This window comes from Exophiala aquamarina, assembly GCF_000709125.1.
Source record: "Exophiala aquamarina CBS 119918 chromosome Unknown aczIA-supercont1.2, whole genome shotgun sequence".
NCBI classification, from domain to species: Eukaryota; Fungi; Ascomycota; class Eurotiomycetes; order Chaetothyriales; family Herpotrichiellaceae; genus Exophiala; species Exophiala aquamarina.
The window spans coordinates 2,816,855-2,835,110 of record NW_013550586.1 but is presented as its reverse complement, the minus strand read 5'-3'; the positions used below and the strand labels follow the sequence as shown (position 1 = coordinate 2,835,110).

The following is an 18,256-nucleotide window of genomic DNA, read 5'->3' as shown; positions in this document are numbered from 1 at the left end:
CTTTTCAGGAATCTCACAAGACGCACAACAAACAAACAGGTCAGAAGTCGGTGAAAGTGAAAGGTCTGGCTGTCCCATTCAGACAGGTAAGGCGAGTTCGATGAGAAGGGAACCCTCCATCATCATCGACCTCCGTTGCCACCTGTGAGGACCTCCTACAGCCTGGGCGGTCATCCTGGAGCACACCTGATATTGCTTACCGCGTCTCGCGTTATCCACGCGCCAACCACTTCACAACTTGAGCTTGACAAAATCAAAACATCATCACTTTCAATCATCCTCTACCCAGCAAACAGGCCCTCTGCAACAGGATTCTTCGTCCGCTTCTCGTGAGTTGTCCATCCAGATCTCAAACACTTAGGATAACCATTCTACGCAGGTCTTGTTGGATGGCTGGTCTCAAGTGAGACGTCATTGAATCCGTGGCCGAGATGTCGTCTTCCCAAAAAGGCGGGTCGCGCGGTCTAAATCCTCCCCCTCACCACCCAAGACCAGACAAGACGATAGTCGCGAAGAGAACTGCCCTTGCTGAGATACAACCAAGATCATCACCCTCACGCGCCCAGCCTACTGATCATCTGAGCGAAGTGGCCTCAAGTTCTCGTCGTCTTCCGCATCATGAGTCTCTCAAGCCTGAGTGTAATCTAACAGTCCAAGCCAAAATGTCGAACAAGGTCCCTGTCGTTGAAAACAAGCGCCTGTCCATCGTCGTAGATGATGCCGGACCACCCACTGATCGGGACTCGCATGTCTCGACTTCTTCAACCACCTCGGCAAACGGAAAACCCAAGAGAAAAACTCACGTTGGCCCTTGGCAGTTGGGCAAAACCCTGGGAAAAGGGGCAACTGGAAGAGTACGCCTTGCAAAGCATGCTTTGACTCATCAGACTGCAGCCGTCAAGATCGTCTCCAAGAAGTCTGCTGCACTGGTTCAAAGTGCTAGTATGGCTCGAATGGACCGTGAGAACAATTCTGCTGCCGTTGCTGCCGGCCTACGAACTATGCCTTTCGGAATCGAGCGTGAGGTCGTGATCATGAAGCTGATCGAGCACCCCAATATCATCAATCTCTACGATATATGGGAGAATCGTGGTGAACTCTATTTGGTTCTCGAGTATGTCCAAGGCGGTGAGCTTTTTGACTATGTCTCGAGTAACGGCGCCCTTCCAGAAGGGGAAGCCGTTCGACTATATCGCCAGATGATTGCTGGTTTGTCGTATTGCCATCGCTTCAATATTTGCCACCGCGATTTGAAACCTGAAAACTTACTCCTGGACAGCCATCGAAACATCAAGCTGGCCGACTTTGGAATGGCCGCTCTTCAACCAGATGGAAAGTGGCTTAACACATCGTGCGGAAGCCCACACTATGCTGCCCCAGAAGTCGTTAATGGACAACAATATCGTGGCGACAAGGCCGATATCTGGAGTACAGGCATTATCTTGTTTGCCATGCTCAATGGCTTTCTTCCTTTTGATGGTGGAAGCCTGGGCAAAACCCTCCAGATGGTGAAGAAGGGCGATTACTACCTCCCCCCCACGCTGAGTGTAGAAGCCTCCGACCTCATCCAACGCATTCTTCAGAAGCGCCCGGAGAAGAGGATATCAATGGACGATATATGGACACACCCATTGATCCGCAAATACGAGAAATATCATGCAAGCTTATCCGCCCCGGAACCACTCATTGTCGCAGCACCACCGGTAGAGATACAAGCGCAGTCAAAGCGTGTTTGTGCACGGTCTGAAATTGATGCCGAAGTCCTGCGCAATCTCTCAACTTTATGGCATGGTGAGAAGGAAGACGAATTAGTCCGTCGACTCATGAGTGACGAGCCAAATCATGAGAAGCTCTTCTATTGGGCCTTGATCAAGTTTCGCGAGGATCAACTCGAGAACTACCCGGGTGAGCCACTACATTACTCTACTAGTGACTATCACCATGTCAGCAGGCCAGCTCCAAAACCGAGCAAGAAACCCGGCACTAGCCGAGGTCATGCTCGACGCACTTCTCAGTTCTCCATCGTTAGTGATGAGAATCATAAGAGGGAAGTCTATTACAAACATCCAGCTACTGCCGCAAGCAAGGTCACACAGGGCAGCTATGATCCTTTTCGCGCTTCAAGGACGCCACTTGCAGATTATAGCTACAATTCTGGCACTGTCGTGCGCCGTCGGCCTACCACCACCGCTGGCCGGTCGATGAGCTCGACTGGAAGTTTGAGGCACCCTGCCGCTGGCCGGTTCCCAGAAGATATTCCAGCGATTCCCAGCTTCACGTCCGAGGAACTGGAGAAGCTCGTGCAGAAGAAGCATGCGTCGTACTCGACGGCTACTTCTAGAAGCTCGCTGTCGAGCATGAGACGTCGTCCAGGCATTAGAAAGTCCATAAGTTATAAGCGTCAAGTCAGTTTCCAACACAATCGACGCCAAGGCTCAAATGGAAATGTGAATCGTCGACTGTTTTATGAAAGTGGCTCAACGGATCGCCCTCCAACCCGGAGCACCATCGACCCGATCTCCGAGACTCAGAGTACACCTAGCCTTCCCACACCACCCCAAGTATGTCGACCACGAAAGTCCAGTTCGGAATTCGATGTCAAGAACGCTCGCGTCGCAAGCTATTACTGGAAGGATGACACTCGCAAGGTCAGTGCGGAGCTGGGTAAAATATGTGAAGAGGCTTTCAATCGTTCTTCAATTTCAACCGCTAGCGAGGCAAGCCCGGTCCAACCTCTGCAGTCATCGATTACATCAGTCTCAGCCCATAACCACAAAGCCCCTCCTAGCATCCGAGATAGACCGCTCCCTGCCACTCCAGTTCTGCAGGAGTTGTTGGAGCGACGACAGAAGATCATAGACACCTGGGGCGACGCTGACCAGACCGTACTTGCTGACATGCTCGCTGCTCTCGATAAGCGAATTGATACTGAGCTCGACAAGCAGAGAGGCTATGAGAAGCGAGCTGCATCCGACCCAACCTCTGCAAATGTCACGACTCGCCAGTATCGTCCAGTATCGCCCGCCGGCACCATGGATGATCTGAAGTACGGCCGAAACGGCAATACTCGTGCCGTATCTGACCCCGTGCAGTCCCATACACCTCAGGCTGGGAAGGGCAATACCATCCGACTGGTAACACCTGATTCTGCTTCACCACTTACTCGCGTGGAGGCTTTGAGAATTAGAAAGAATAAAGCTGCCCCCATCAACTCTTTGAGGGGAGGTCCGATCGAGTCTTCACCATTGATGTATGAGCGTAGTGGCTATGATCAACGTTTATACTCGAGAGGTGGATTGGACACGATTGATGAAAATCCTGGTTCTCCAAAGAGAAGAGCACATGGCACAACTTCTACGGCTGCCCGGAAATGGTCTTGGCTCGGAAAGCGTACTTCCTTCGCGCGAGACTTACCGGACCCCTTTCAGTCATTAGACAATGTTGACGAGAGTTCAGAGCAACAAGGATCTCAGATGGTGCATCCAAGCGACTCTACCAATTCCTCAGGCCTTTCGAGACAGCATGCCAGTGATTCGGACATGGCGGAGATGGAACTCACCATGGAGCGAAAGCGAAGCTGGTTCCAGAAGATGTTCAGGAAAACTGCAAGGGGCAAGGAGAATCTCGGGACTGTTCCAGGCCAACATCGCATTGTGCAAGATTTCACAGAGGATTCGGAGTCTCATGAGATAGGGAACGATGGAATTGCTGAGAACCACCAGCTGGGCAAGATAGGGGTCCGCACTGGCTATCCACCCTCCACAAGTGTTGATGCTGCTGTTGCGGCCGCTGCTTTACGCCCGATCGAGGTCAACCAGAATTGGTTTGCAAAGTTTTTCCATATCAAACCAGCAACTCGAGTCCTCTGTCTTGTGGTAACCAAAGCCAAGGCTAGGAAAGAGCTCTTCAAGGTTCTGAGAGGGTGGCATCAATATGGAGTAAGGGATGTCGTTGCCGGACGACGACCTGGAGGTGATGTCATTCGAGGTCGTGTTGACACAGAAAATTGTGAGTACTATCCTCGAACATGCCTATGTTTTCATACTGACAGGATCCATAGATCTTTCTCTCAAACCTGTCTATTTTCATGCATATGTGTATTCAGTCCTTGAACATGGCCGGAAAGCCAATTTGAGCGTTATTAAATTCACTCAGGAGAGAGGCGCGGCGAGCACCTTTACCAAGATCGTCGAGACTCTTGAAACGAATTTCCGCAAGCGCGATCTCTTGATGATCGACCCAGTCCGAAAGAGGGGAATTGAGAAGTCTTTGAAGGAGGCTGGTTTGTGAGTGAGGAAAGCTTATGATACTTGGCAATACGTCGTTCTTGGAGGTCTCAGGGGGGATGAAGTTGACCCCTTGTGTGTGTACATTCGTTGCTAGGCACAATTGGAGAGAGCTTCTTGGGATAGGATAATATGGTTGTCCAGCGGACAGGGCAAATGTGGTTTGTCAGACATGTTTACAGAGCACAGAGCGAGACGAGCTTGATGGTTGCGTCTTGAGCATATCTCATTCGAGGAATACCGAGACCCATAGTCAATAAATGGTGGATCTGAACCTGTGAGGCAGCTTCCCGAATAGAGAGCTCTCGAGACTCCCACGTCGCCTACTGAGATGAGAGCCCCTCGGCAATATATTCCGCACAACACATTGTAGCAGCCCATGGCCACGGCCCTGCCAAAGAATCCGTATCAACGCATCCACGAAAGGACCCAACCGGACATGGCCACACTCGGGATAGATCTCCGTTCTCCGCCAGTTTCCCGCAGACACTCTTCAGACTAGCTCAGATCTTCAAGCCAACCACCTCGGAATGCTACCTATTTATACCTACTTAAAAGTGAGGCCGGTGCTTTGAATTACGAAAGTCCTATCAGTACATCCCCCTCCAGCGCTTCTTGCCCCGAAACTCTGGGCAGCTGTGCCTTCCTAGTGACTTTGGAAGGCTGCGTTTGTAAACTTAGTCTAAAACACTAGGAAGGCACTCACCCAGCCTTGGCGTTGGCTTTTATACTCTCTCTCTGCTTCACGAGATACCAGGCCCAATACAGAAGAGAGATCCTAGCAAGATGGCAGCCACAGAGAAAGACCATGCTGTGATCGCTATAGCGAAGCAACTCAACCACATCCCAGAGGGCGAGGAGTACGAGAAGATGATCTCGGGAATGCTGTATGTTGTTCCCCTATGTGGACAAGTCTCTTTCCCCCCCACCCCTCCCTTGGTTGAGCCTGACTACATGAGAGAGCTGACACAGCCACTGGCGGTCTGTGGGAACGCAGATACGACTCGCTTGTCCCCGAACTAGAAGCAGCACGTTGGAAGGCACGCAAATGGTGTCACAGATACAACACCGAATTTCCTGGCCTAGACGACCCAAACTTCACCATGGCCGACGCCGCCAAGGCACGCTACAAGAAGCTCACACAGATCTTTGGCAAGGTCGGCGAGGACGCTTTCATCGAGCCGCCGCTGGTTCTTGATTACGGCTGTAACATCTCCATTGGCGAGAGGTTCTATGCTGGCATGAAGTGAGCGCCCTCCCCCCCCCTTTTTGTATCGATGGAGTATGCATATGCTGCCTTTGAGCCCCATCCAGCCGCCATCCAATGTGTTTGATGAGTTGCACTCGTAGATGGAAGACCCCAACTCTCGTCCCTGAACATTGCACGCCGCCCACCCACTGACACCGTGCCTTTCGCACAAAACAAACAGCACCGTAATCCTCGACTGCTCCCTCGTGCTGGTCGGGCACCGCGTAATGTTCGGGCCAAACGTGTCCATCTTCGCGGCAACACACGAGACGGAAGTCTCCTCACGGCGCGAGAACATCGAGTTCGCACGCAAAGTCGCCATCGGCGACGACTGCTGGATCGGCGGCGGCACCGTCATCCTCCCTGGCGTCACCATCGGCAAGGGCTGCACCATCGGCGCCGCCAGCGTCGTCTCCAAAGACATTCCCCCCTGGTCCGTCGCCATGGGCAGTCCCGCACGCGTTGTCAAGACGGTCCAAGAGTTGCCCGATATGCCTCCTGGACGGGAGAACTTCAGTGCGATTGAGCGGCAAGGGTGAGGGACCTATCGGTTGTCAAGGCGTGGTGGATTTACACACAGTGGGCTATCGGCCTTATAGAATGGATGGCTAGGGGACCTCCGTAAGAGGATCGAGTAGCTGGGCAAAAGTACCTTCGTCAGAGACCTCGCGGGCACAAATACATAGATAGTCAGCTCGGGACGAACGCAGAGGAGAGCAGTGCACGAAAATGACAGATGTCTATCCACCCATGTGGTTTTGATGAATGGACACAATCATCCAGACGGAAAGATGGATGGATTGCATAGGAGCGCCATCTTCATCCCCATCCTCAAAACACAGGCGTTGTACGTCGGGAACGTCGGGAACCTTGATAATCTCATGCCACCTCAGCTCACCATGTAGTAAGAGACATACACTAGTGAGTTCTAAAACCTTGTACGGGGGGATAGTATACAACACGGGCAATAGCCGACCACCTAAGGTTCACCGTCACTCATATCGTCGACTAAGGTAGTTAGCACCTGTGCTTTTCCTGGTGCTGTAAAGTCCTGATCTGCTGAAAACACCCATCGGCGGAGCCATTTTGTTTAGTCCGTTCCATATCCCCCACCAGACTCCCCATTGCGGACCGTTTTCTGTTATAGCAGGCCGTTTCAAAATCAATCAATTCGTTCTCGTCACTGTAAATGCGTAAGCGTTAGAGAAGGTCGGACGAGGTCCTCGGAACGGAAGTGTAGTTTGCCACAGGTTTGTGGTGCCACTCGTGCGACTTGTAGGGTCGCATATTCCTTCTCCTTTCCAAGCATTGGGCAACCAGTTGCTGGAAGGAAACTGTTCCAGTGGCCATCACAATTTTTCAGTTCGGAAGATATACCCCTCGTTATCATATCGCAAGATGCATCTTTTCTTTTCTACATCCCGAAAAGTCGCTGCTGCGATGCCAAATCCAACGCAGCTCAGTCCAGCGGTGAAACAAAGATCATGTTTGCCGCCAGAGTTGAATAGTTTGGAACAAACCCAAAAAGACTCCTTTCATTCATGACTTTAGGATTTCAAAATAGTAATAACAATATCGTTTGTCTGGAAGTCCAGTTTGTACCCTCAGTGTGATAACGTTGACACAATCGTATTGCTTTCAATGTGAACAGTTGGCTCGGTACCGAGATTGCAGATCCTCATGACTTGTTCTTCAATGAAAAGTTTCCTTAGAGATCCTCAATGACAATGCGTTTCAGTTGATGTTCATCTTCTGGCAAAAAAGTTCATGCTGCCCGCCTGTTGCATGTTTAGCAGACTGTCAGCACGCTGAAACACATCTCCCTTGAAAAATTGGTCACCATATGCACTTGCTGGCGTACTTGGTACAGGTGTGGTTATGGGGACAGTGGCCTGTGCGGCAGGACCCAAAGCAGCAGAAAGTGGTGTGGCAGGAAGAGGAACCGACACAGGACTGGTACCGTAAGAAGAGTGGTTGAACGGAACAATGTATCCATTGAACATCTGTTTCGTGGCTGTGTTGGGTGTCAAGGATGAATTGGGAAGTGGCGGCACTGGGAGGAGCGGAGGCGGGTATGGGCTGGTATTCGAGTGACCCGAAGCGACTGAAGAAGGATATCCGGAATTTGCGCCATTAATGTGATGACCGTTGACACCATTAGTGTAGCCATTGCCATTGGCGCTTGCTGATGGAGACTGGTTCGTATTTGGAACAAAGGCCGTCGGACCAGGCATAGCAGATGTTGCGTTATCAGTAAGATAACGCCATGGGCTTGACTCAATCAGACGCCCAGCCTCTCTGCTGGCTTTCTGGACCGGACGAAGCATCGTAATAAGCTCCTGAGATAGCAGTCGGAGGGACTTTGCCTCCCTCATTTCGGTTAGAAGGTCAATGAAATTCATCAAGAAATTCTTGCACAATAGCCACAGAGAAGGGTCATTTCGTCCACCACTCATCATGTGCGCATTGGGATCCGTCAAACGCATGTTGACGAGCCTAATTTGAAGGGCTTCGCAAACATCGATGCACTGCTTGCTCCGATATACCAGTGTAGACCAAAGATCGTGAACAGCCTTTGGCTGGCGATTTTCCTCAGCAGCTTCTAGACAGCGAAGGAATTGTGCTTTTGCAATCGGTATGGTGTGGAGAGCTGCATCGTAGGCTCGAGTCAGTGCGAGGAAGATTTGCTCGAACACCGTTTCCTCCTGCGCGTCAGTAAGTCCGGTGGCCGGATTGACACGAGTCGAATACACGCTGCTGGGTGGGAGATTGAAGACTTCGCCGGAACGGGGCGTACTGGCAACAGATGAATACGAAGAGCCGTTAATCATGGCTGTCCGAGAGCTTGACCTTGATCTGTACCCGGTACTCGAGGTGGATGTCAAAGTGTTTCCATTACTTGAAAAGGTCGATGAGGTGCCAGTATTAAGACTCCCATTGAATGTAGTATCTGACAGGTGTATAGGTGTCTCAAGCTGTTTCGTGACCACTGGTGGTACAGCAGGCGGTTGTGTTGTAGAGTTGATATCAAGTATGGGATGTTGAATGGCTGTATCGCTGCGCAATCTCGGACCTTGCCTGACGGGCCGGCTCTTGTCTCGGGTAGGTGTAACTGCTCGAACAGGTTTCTGAGGGGTGCTGTATTCTTCGGGAATGGTCTGGAAGTTGCTGTTGCCTCCACTGGATATCTGCTTCGTTTGTCCGAGACCTTGTGTAACCTGAATATCGGCTCCGAAGCTCTGGATTGCATTCCTAACTTCAACCATGCTGCCATAAAGAAGAAGCATCAGAGTCCGGACGTATCGAACATCACTTCCAGCCACGATCTTCTTAACATTGTCTTGCAACTGGGCCGTTACATGGGTGTAAGCCATGATGCAGGTTGCACAGTCTTGGCGGATAGTAGTTTCGATCTTTTCAACTGCGTCCTCATCCTCCATGTCAACCAGGTCCGCTCGCTCTAGAGCTTCATTTAGGCGGTCAACATGCGTGGAAGCATTGAAGAAGGTAAATTCCAGAGTACTTCGCCTTTGAGATTCTTTGCCTCTAACAGCAGCAATCAGGCCAGATATTTGTGGATGAACTTGATACAAAGCGTATAGAATGCCTTTTGCACCGTCGATCACGGGATTGTTCCATTCATTCTCAACTTTGTGTTCGGGCAGACTTGACAGTCGTTTCACGAATGCAAGTCTATGTCTTCTTGCATCCCTAGGGCTGTTGGGGCTTGATGAACTTGCCCCACCCGGTGATGATAAAGCACCGTTCCGTTTAAGAACGGAGCCGTGACTGAAACCTCGGAGATGGCTGTTTCGATTGACTTTCAACTCATCAATGCTGTCCAGTTCTGGCCTTTCTCTTTCCCGACGCAACATCCCCATCCTTTTCTGGCGAACAGCTGCTGTTGCTTGTAGGACGCTCTCACTGTTGCTTCGATCCCTGTCATTGCTGTTCTGATTGACCAAAGGTGCAATTCCGGGCCTACGAAGGCCTAGTATCTGCTGTCCGGATTGCCCTGACGCAACGCGGTAGTGCGAACGGGAAGGTATTGGGGGTGGGTTAGGTTGGATTGGGGAGGATTTATTTCCTTCTGAACCAGAGTCAATATTGTTCGTACTGGGAATGACGGGAAATCTGCTGCTCAGCACTCTTTTAAGAGGTTTGGGTGTTTCCATTGGGCTTTCGTCGAGTTCCAGTGATGTTTCGACGTCGATGGGTGCAATTACTGGATGGGAATCCCGTAGGTATCTCTTGATTTCGAGGGTGATGGCCGTTTCCCGCTCGTGATCAGTCATTTCCGAGAACGACACCTCTGACTCCTTTGCCTCCACGATCTTTTTTAACTTAAAACGCAGGGGGTTCTCTGCAATTTTCAATATTTGCAGTTTCGTCATCTCGCATAGTTCCATCGGTAAGTCCTCAACCCTGTTGTGGACCATCGAAAATACCCTCAAAGATTTCAGATTTTTGATATCGCCAGATATTTTTCTTACTTTGTTCCGGCTGATGTCCAGGATTTCAAGTTGATGCAACTTGTAGACACCTCTTGGAATCTCGCGGAACACATTCGAGCGGATGTTGAGGTACCGTAGGTGTGTACACTCGGAAAAGCGCAGAGGAATGTGCCAGATCTGATTGTGCGACAAGGACAATCTCTCCACTTCTGCCTTGATTAGATCAACGACACTCTCCGGTAATCTTGCAATATTCGAGTGGCCCATGTCCAGAGTGAGTTTTGGTTTTACTGCTTCACTGACTGCTTCATTGCCCGCGAGGGCGTGTTCTGTATCTTGCCTTGCATCGGCAACCTTCTTCCGGAACAGTTCTGTAGTATCTTCTAGAGAAAGCAAGGCAGATTCGTTCTTGGTGCTCTGGCCATTCTGCCTTTCGTCAACTCGTGGAGGGGATTCATCCAAAGCCTGTATAATATCTGGCTGGTCTCCATTGACTCTCGCGTTCTCGCTCACAGCTCGAGGTGTCTCGATATCTTCAAGCCGACCAGCCCGGCTTGTTCGCCCTGCGTCTTCGGGTCTCAATAGGGCTCGAGGGTGAGGCAGCGCAGGAAGGTCTGGTTCCATCAACCTGCTGAGATCCGTATCTCTAAAGCCGGCGGCGGCGATTGTATCAACGGCCAGTATCGAAGTCATGTTGGTGGTAGCGTGACCGGCACACTAACAGCATGTCTTATGATCCAGCCGGGGACAGGCGGAGGAAGTAACCAGAATACGAGTACTCTTCAAGGCGACCGTCCACAGTGAGCCTAGTTCATTGCCATTGTATTCACACTTCACGATCTCTCATGTGTTTGGCAGTCTCGACGGGTTTCAGAAGTGGGATGATCAGAGACCGGGGTCGGGTCACGTATGGTGGTTTTCGGTTCGAGGTTTACCGCGGAGAATTCGATTTCGGGCCTGCTGCTTTGTGTCGTAAGGGTGATTGAAACGGCGAGAACAAAGAAGTGGAGGGAGGAGACACGTCGACGGTCGCGAGAGGGTGTTGGTAGGGGATGGGAAGCGACAAAGCTGTGAAGGCGTGGAACATTTGGGACAAAAAAGTACGAAGCGAGTTATGCAGAAAATAGGGCGTTTACGATGAGGTTAGTTCCAAACGAGCATGCTTGGTTGGTCGTGCCAGTGGTAAATCTGAGGACAGGCAAAGGCGGGAGGAGGAGTGGGAGTAGGAATCGGAATGGGAATGGGAACGGGGATGCCAGTGAGGGAGCGAGCAAGGGTAGCGCCCGACATTTCGGCCTGATTAGGCTTAGGCGACCCTTTTAGCGGCCCTCAACCTGCCACACACACGTGACTGTCCCTGGTGCCTTGCAGTTTCCATTGTTCTAGCCTGGACGCTATTGGGGCCGAGGGGCACTCCGAGCAACCTATGAGCAGCCTAACCAATGGTGCCGAGCTGGGCCTAAAGGAAGCCGGCAACCACCTGAAACATGCACTATTCCCAGCAATCCCCCAGCCCTTTACGGCCACCACTGCCACAAGGCCGCCGGAGCCCACGAGCCCACGACGGCCGTCATGCACTTGGCATTAGCATTACGAGCTCTCCGTACTCCTCATCATACAGTAGGTTCATCACCCGTGCCCAGAGGAGCCGCACAAACAACCTCGCCCCGCACCGCATACGGATACAAACTTTGTGGAAGAACGAAGTTCAACTTCAACTATGCACACTCTTGCTGGCTACCATCTTCCATCAGCCTGCTCTCAGACCCATAGCCATGCAATCCCCCATCCAATATCCACTGTTCATTGTCATCATTGTCATCCTGGACTCTTCGCCAGACACTGGAGCGAGATGTGCCTGCATCGAACTCACGGCCCTTGCCTTTGGCACTGCCCTCAGGTGCCTTCCACATGGGCCGAATGAGCTTCCCCGTAGCAAGAAGGGGATTATTGCTAAAGGCGCCCTTTTCCCCTATGCTCAAATGCTGCTTCGGAGCCTCGGACTGCCCCTCATCGGGGTCTGTATCAGGAGCCTCGTCTTTCTCACCCGACAAGGGCGCTTTTTCCCGTCCGTACGTTTTAACCAACTTGCCGTTCTTGATGCTCATACTCATCACCGTCTTCTTCTTCTCCCAATCCGGCCGATTGGCCTCCTCGAGTTCTCTTAGATATTTCTGCTGTTTCTTCAGAGCGGCGGCCCGTTGAACTGGGCTCATCCACTGCGTGGTGCCCGGCGTGAGCGTCGCATCGTAGTCTGCCGCTTCATCATGTACCCTTGTGCGTTGGGCATTTTCTCTCTGGAATGCCAAAAGCTTGTCTCGATGTGCCCGAGCCCGGGAAGCTGCGGAGGATGCCTCATCACCCGAGGCACTATCTGGTGTCGAGGCTCCGAATAGTGGTGTGCCCGTTCCTGAATGTGACTGTCCTGCGTTGTGGACTGCCATCCGCTCAATGCCTCGCTCTTCCTTTAGTGCTCTGATCATGTCGTTGACTTGGTCCTTGGTTAGAATTGGTCGGTCACAAAATGAGCATGGTTGCAGCCCTTCTAGCGCACATATAATTTTACCGCAATTCAGACAATTTGGAGCTGTCGTGAAGAGTGGATGTATCGAAGCATTACACGTGCATTTCCTTCGCTGTGAAGACAAGGAGGGATTCGTGGCCAATTCCAGAGCAGCTATCGCTGCTGTCAGGTCAGATACACTCGAGGTCGTCGTTGACGTAGTGCGTCTGTGTGGCGTGGAGGTCCCGGATTGCGGCTGTGAATGGCTGGGATGAACAGGCTTCTTCGACTGCTTCGCGCGGACGTTGGCAAAGCCAAAGTCCGAGATTAAATTGCCAGACGCAGAAGGCGGCAGCTTCTGTGAGCCCTTTGCGGGTGATGCATCCCTTGAAGTTGCAGAAGATCCCGTGGTATTGAGATATGTCGTTTGCGGTACCTGAAGCCCATCCGGATGACGATTGCCTTGAACCTGGCTGTCGCTATTGTACTGCTTCGTATACCCACCACTTACAATGCCATAGCCTTCGGGAGTGCGTGCAGGCCCGCTGGAGTGCAATGGCGGTTTTGACTTCTTCGGCTGTCGTTTCTTCGAACTAGGCACACCGGTATCACTATCATTGTTAAGCCCAATCGATGTACGTGGTGTTGGACTTTTCGATCTCCGACTCTGTGCGACACCGGGACGCCTGCTGTTGAAGGATGAGATGAACTCAAGTGCAGGTGGCGAGTCGCCTAATAGGTTTTTGAGATGCTCTGCACCTGAGCTTTTGTCCAGGCTCGATGTGTATGTGATAATCTCTTTGAGGGATTCGTCGTCGATCGGCAAGAGCCTCTGGAGGCGTGGTAGTGCCCATTGCTGCAAATCGGAGCCCATGACCTGTTGAGGTATACAGGTATTTTGAGTGCAAAATAGGGGACGATAGTAGAGGGCGAGAACGACGTGCCTGTGGTATTTACCTACAGGTAGCAGTTCATTTGTGGGAGGTGCCAGGTGCCATAACAGCCTGTCTGGTTGACGACCTACTTATTGTAGTCACATAATTGTCATGACTCAGCTATTGGCCGCTTCCTCGCTCTCGGCGTACCTTCTCCTCCCTGGGACGTTTCCATACATAAAGTTCGATTGCCTGGATATTGCTGCCACTTCAATGCGCCCTCCTCAGAGCAAAGGACAGTGTATACCAAAGCAAAAAGGATGCGCTGAACAGGGTTATCTTGAATAACTTGTATGGTGCTATTGATTGCCTGATGCATTTTATGTGATATCACCAGAAGAATACTAGTTTGATAGCGGCCTTTCTGATCATTACCCTTCGTAATTGTTGTGCTACCATCACGATTCTGAGTGGACGGTCGGTCTACAAAGGGACCTCCGACTTATTGGCCACCAATGCAATTAAGGCAGCTCCGAGACCGCTACCATCTTTCGCCAGACCAATTCTGATGCGCTTTTCGTCCTCACCAATGCCTTCAATCTCCCTGAATGCCTCGCGAATGTACTCCTCAAAGCCAGGGTAGTATTCCACCAGACTGCCATCGACTCCAATATCTACCATTTCCTCCTCTTTCAGTCTATTGCTTGAGATCACGACTGCTCCGAGGGCGACTGCACTTAGGCGGGCGGCTCGTTTTCCAATTGCGTGTACTAGCATCTTCACAGCCACACAGTCCTCTGTGGAAGCTGCTCCAATGCCGAGTTCCTTCTCCAATGTTTGCTTGGTTATTCGCAGATGATCCGATTGATCCTCTTCAACAATGGAGAGGAAGGATGTGTCAATCCCCCACTGCTTGAAGAGAGGGCTGTTTCCATCCACTGTGGTCGTGCTTCGAATGTCGTTGTCATGCGAAGAAGTGTCTTTGAAAAGGGCCACGCCGGCATCCTTATGCTGGTATAGGCTGAGTAAGGCACGGCGAAGGATTTCGCCAAGGAACATGCCGGAGACACGCTTCTCAAACATCTGGATGCCAGGGTTGACGGATTCTCGATCTAGGGCGACGTCATATTCGGTATTGGGCAGAACTTTCATCGGGTTGTCGAAGCTGCCCCATTCAGTATTGATGATCATTAACCCTGTGGATTTGTCATAATTGGCTTCACCACCTTCAGCGTCGTCAATGGCTTTCATTTTCTTGACCTTGTCCAGGGATTCGACGTAGGCACCGTTTGTGCCGGTGCCAAAGATTGCACCAATCAGTGTTTTGGTCTTCCCGGGTGACGTATAAGACCTAGCCATGAGTGTGCCTACCGTGTCGTTGACAAGGGCAGCTACCCTCACGGGTAGTTTCAGAGCATCCAACTCCTTTTGCAGCAGCTCACAGACGTCCTCTCCAAGAGCTTCGTCAATGTCGTAGCCCTTGGTCCAGCGCATCAACCTGCCCTTGTTGATACCGATCTGGTTGACAGGAAAGCTGAATGTGAAGCCCAGATCAAAGAACCCTTGTGCACTGGGGTTTGCCTTATGCTGTTCGAAATGATCGTTGTGATGGGCTACCAAGAAGGCTTCCACTTGTTTAGCAAGGAAGGAGAATAGTTCAGTGGCCGTTTTGGCCTCCATGAGTGATCTTGGAACAGCCACTTTGGACTGCTGTAGGGAGAAGCTCTGGTTTCCGTGCAAAGTAATGGAACAAACACGGAAGTTGGTTCCTCCCAAGTCAACGGCCAGATAGACGCCCTATTGCCATTAGCTGGGTTACAGCATAGTTTCCCTGCCTACCTTTTCGGTGCCATTAGGGACAGAGGTGACGTATGTTGGGATTTGACTCAATGGTGTGCCCTGCTTTTCCAGACCTTCTTCCATCTCACGGATGAATTCCTGAACACCCTTGTTGACATCTTCAGCAGGATACTCGAATTTCGCAGCAATGCGCTTGGCCTCTGCTTCAAGAGCCATGTTGGTCAAGGCGTGGGTGGTGGGAAGGTCGGCGGAGAACAATGACTTGGGCTTGCACTGTGTACCGGGTTCGAGCTGGTTGTAATAAGCCTCCTGCCTGTAAACGCTGTCTCCGAATGGGCTCAGAAGGATTCGAGCGAAAGGAGCGAAAGCAGGAGAGGCAGAGGTTCGAGACGATCGACGGCTGATATCGCGTGACGCAAACAGCTGAGCAAGCACAAGGAGCAGAAGAACGAGGCCAGAGATGAGGTACACGAGGGGTGCGCGGGAACGAGAGGACAATTTTGCTCGAGTCCTATACTGTTCAGTTCCTGGGATGTGAGAAGCAGCACGTTGCCATAAAGAAGGCTCGTGGACGTGCTGGTCAGTGGGCTTGAAGGCCTTGAGGGAAGCCAGCTTTGCTTTTTCGCAGCACAAACCCAGGGACAAAATGAGGGGCAGATGCACAGGTCAGGCAAGGCAATGCAAGGCAGAGGCAGGGAAGGAGAGGGGGCAGGTGGCAAGTTGGCAACGACTGGGAGGAGGTGTATCCGATCTGTGTCGTCTCAGGTCTGGCTGGATCAGAGTAGCATGCACTTGTTTGAGTGTGGCTTTCTCCAGGGTGCAATGAGGGTGGTACACTGGGACTGTCGGCGATCCAGGAAACCGAGACGAGTGACCTCAGAGTGCAGGCCAAGCAACACGACCGGCTAACGCTCTTGGGTAAGTAATGACGGGCGTGGGCTCACTCGTAGACCGCGACAAAATGCCACGAACCATGAACCATGAACCAGCAGACCGGGGAATCCAAGGATAGGCTCGATCGCTCGCCAAAAATTGGGCAATGGGCGTCAGTCAACTCAGGACGGTCAGTCTGTCACACAGACACAAACGCCCAGGCCGGTCGAGCCCCCGCAATTGGCGTTACATCCCAAGCAATTCAACTCATCCCATCCCAATGCATCCTGTCCGAACAAGAAAGTCAGCGAGGTTCCAACCCACCCGACCCACAAACGTTCGCCCGAGGCGCTGAGCACTTCAATTAGGCGACGAACTACTCGTACGGAGTCAATACATATTAGCGAGATCTGTAGATTGCATCTTGGCCACGGATCGCATAAAATTGATGACTTTGGTATCGATCGCATTACTATTGCTATGTGTGCCTGAGTTTCCTTGACGAATGTGCGTCTCTCGTCTTTTTGTTCCTTCATGCATCATGATAATGCTACAGGCAGCTTTTCTATGACTGCTCGTTGGGACTCATCCTCCCTGATAACGCCGTCGCTATTAATGTCAAAACAGCATCTCATTTGAATCATCGCCATGGGTTTCCTTCTCCATCGTCGCGTAGTCGTCCATTGTGCGACGCCTCTTGACTTCAAAGTCTCGGCCATTCAGATTGGTCATTTCTAGCCCTGTCAATTCGCTAGAGTGTTGCCGCCCTCCCCATGGAAACCGCTTCATGATGCTCCCTCGCCGTTGAAGCTTCGGGTCTGGGCTTGCTTGTCCTGATGAGGAATAAGATGAGGAAGATCGAGTTGGCCCAAAGTACGACCGTCTTTCTGACATGGGGCTTGTTGGCGAACTTGTTTTCCGCGATCGAGACGACATTTCTTGAAGCATAGGGTCTTGATTGGAACTTGAGCTCATCTCACTGGCGTCCACACCCCAGTCTTTACTGAACAGCTTCATATCAGGATCTGATTCGTACAGCGTCCGCATGCCTTCCGCATCCTGCTCGCCACGTGGAGCAACACTGCCTCGTCTCTTCCACATATGCCAAAGAAGATGGTCGTTCCCGAGAACCTCTGACAATGAGGAGTTACTTAAATGTTCACTCTCCGTCGTGGACAATGGCATTGGGAAGTCAAGAAGATTATCCTCCTCGGTGGAATCGTAGATCGCGTCCTGTATGTTTGATAGCAACCCGTCGTCGGTAATAGTGGTACCCAAGTAGAGTCCCAGCAGAATATCTTGACTTGAGCAATGGTCGGATGGCTCGTTCGGTGCAAATACTTCCTCGCCTGATATACTGTCAACCCATTGCAAGACGGTACTTTCATACAAACCTGCCCCGCGCTCTTCATAGCCATTTGAGTGGGTACCATCCTCCTCTGTCTCATGCTTCAGCGGATGCAGGCGGATGATATCCTGAGTAAGCGAACTCCTGTTGCCAATCATACTTGGTGCTTCAATTGCATGGGCCTCTTGACTGAAGTGAGGAGCCTGCCGGACCAGCGCTGTAAGCATTGACACATCACTTCCTTGTATGGAGCTGTGTGTCCAACTTCTCCTTTCATCACCTTCACACATTGAGATGTCGGTTTCATGAAAGAATCTGTTGATAGCTACCTCTGCTGGCCCCTGACTTCCAGAATTTGCGTCATGATAACGGGCCATCGCTGCATCCTCAGTACCATGGTTCCATACTGACGTGACGCCAATTATGGAGCTCTGCTTGACAATTCCAGGCGTCCCCTGCGTCTCGGAAAGTGAGCGATCCTCAACAGCCGAGGAAATCTCCCTGTCAAAAACTCCTTCCCGGTCCTTCACAAAGCTTTCCCAATCGTACTGTATCTCCATATTCTGCATGGCCATAGACGAATCCGTGCTTGGTTGCCCACCACCAGACGGACCACTGGTAAGCCATAGTGAAGATAGACGGCGCGCCAACTTGTTGTTTCGAATGCCATTAGCCAAAGCCGCCCATAAGCTCTTGAGGAACAATTCCCGACCGTGAACTTGGCAGGGCTCGTTGTCCACTCTAGAATCATTCCTTGTCACATTGCCGGATGTGGCCGAGTTTGCTCTGTTGGTAGATCTAAACGAGGCTAAAATACCGGCAACACCCGCAATAAAAACTGCTTGCTCCTCGAAGGTTCGGCTATAGC

General features: G+C 51.4%; 6 protein-coding genes across 6 annotated transcripts; 2 read left to right on the top strand and 4 right to left on the bottom strand.

Moving 5' to 3' along the window:
• Positions 1-662: 662 nt before the first annotated feature.
• On the top strand, positions 663-4,290 carry A1O9_02846 (CAMK/CAMKL/GIN4 protein kinase; the record flags this gene model as incomplete). The annotated part of the gene is made up of 2 exons (XM_013408417.1): positions 663-4,008; positions 4,061-4,290. The coding sequence occupies 2 exons, from the start codon at positions 663-665 to the stop codon at positions 4,288-4,290; spliced, it is 3,576 nt and encodes a 1,191-aa protein (XP_013263871.1).
• A 782-nt stretch (positions 4,291-5,072) lies between these two features.
• On the top strand, positions 5,073-6,074 carry A1O9_02845 (acetyltransferase; the record flags this gene model as incomplete). The annotated part of the gene is made up of 3 exons (XM_013408416.1): positions 5,073-5,173; positions 5,284-5,532; positions 5,717-6,074. The coding sequence occupies 3 exons, from the start codon at positions 5,073-5,075 to the stop codon at positions 6,072-6,074; spliced, it is 708 nt and encodes a 235-aa protein (XP_013263870.1).
• A 1,206-nt stretch (positions 6,075-7,280) lies between these two features.
• A1O9_02844 (uncharacterized protein) lies at positions 7,281-10,682 on the bottom strand (the record flags this gene model as incomplete). The annotated part of the gene is made up of 1 exon (XM_013408415.1): positions 7,281-10,682. The coding sequence occupies one exon, from the start codon at positions 10,680-10,682 to the stop codon at positions 7,281-7,283; it is 3,402 nt and encodes a 1,133-aa protein (XP_013263869.1).
• A 1,025-nt stretch (positions 10,683-11,707) lies between these two features.
• On the bottom strand, positions 11,708-13,366 carry A1O9_02843 (uncharacterized protein; the record flags this gene model as incomplete). The annotated part of the gene is made up of 1 exon (XM_013408414.1): positions 11,708-13,366. The coding sequence occupies one exon, from the start codon at positions 13,364-13,366 to the stop codon at positions 11,708-11,710; it is 1,659 nt and encodes a 552-aa protein (XP_013263868.1).
• A 484-nt stretch (positions 13,367-13,850) lies between these two features.
• A1O9_02842 (glucokinase) lies at positions 13,851-15,383 on the bottom strand (the record flags this gene model as incomplete). Its single annotated transcript, XM_013408413.1, has 2 exons — positions 13,851-15,164; positions 15,207-15,383. The coding sequence occupies 2 exons, from the start codon at positions 15,381-15,383 to the stop codon at positions 13,851-13,853; spliced, it is 1,491 nt and encodes a 496-aa protein (XP_013263867.1).
• A 1,275-nt stretch (positions 15,384-16,658) lies between these two features.
• Positions 16,659-17,957, bottom strand: A1O9_02841 (uncharacterized protein; the record flags this gene model as incomplete). Its single annotated transcript, XM_013408412.1, has 1 exon — positions 16,659-17,957. One exon carries the CDS (start codon positions 17,955-17,957, stop codon positions 16,659-16,661), a length of 1,299 nt encoding a protein of 432 aa, XP_013263866.1.
• Positions 17,958-18,256: the final 299 nt, after the last annotated feature.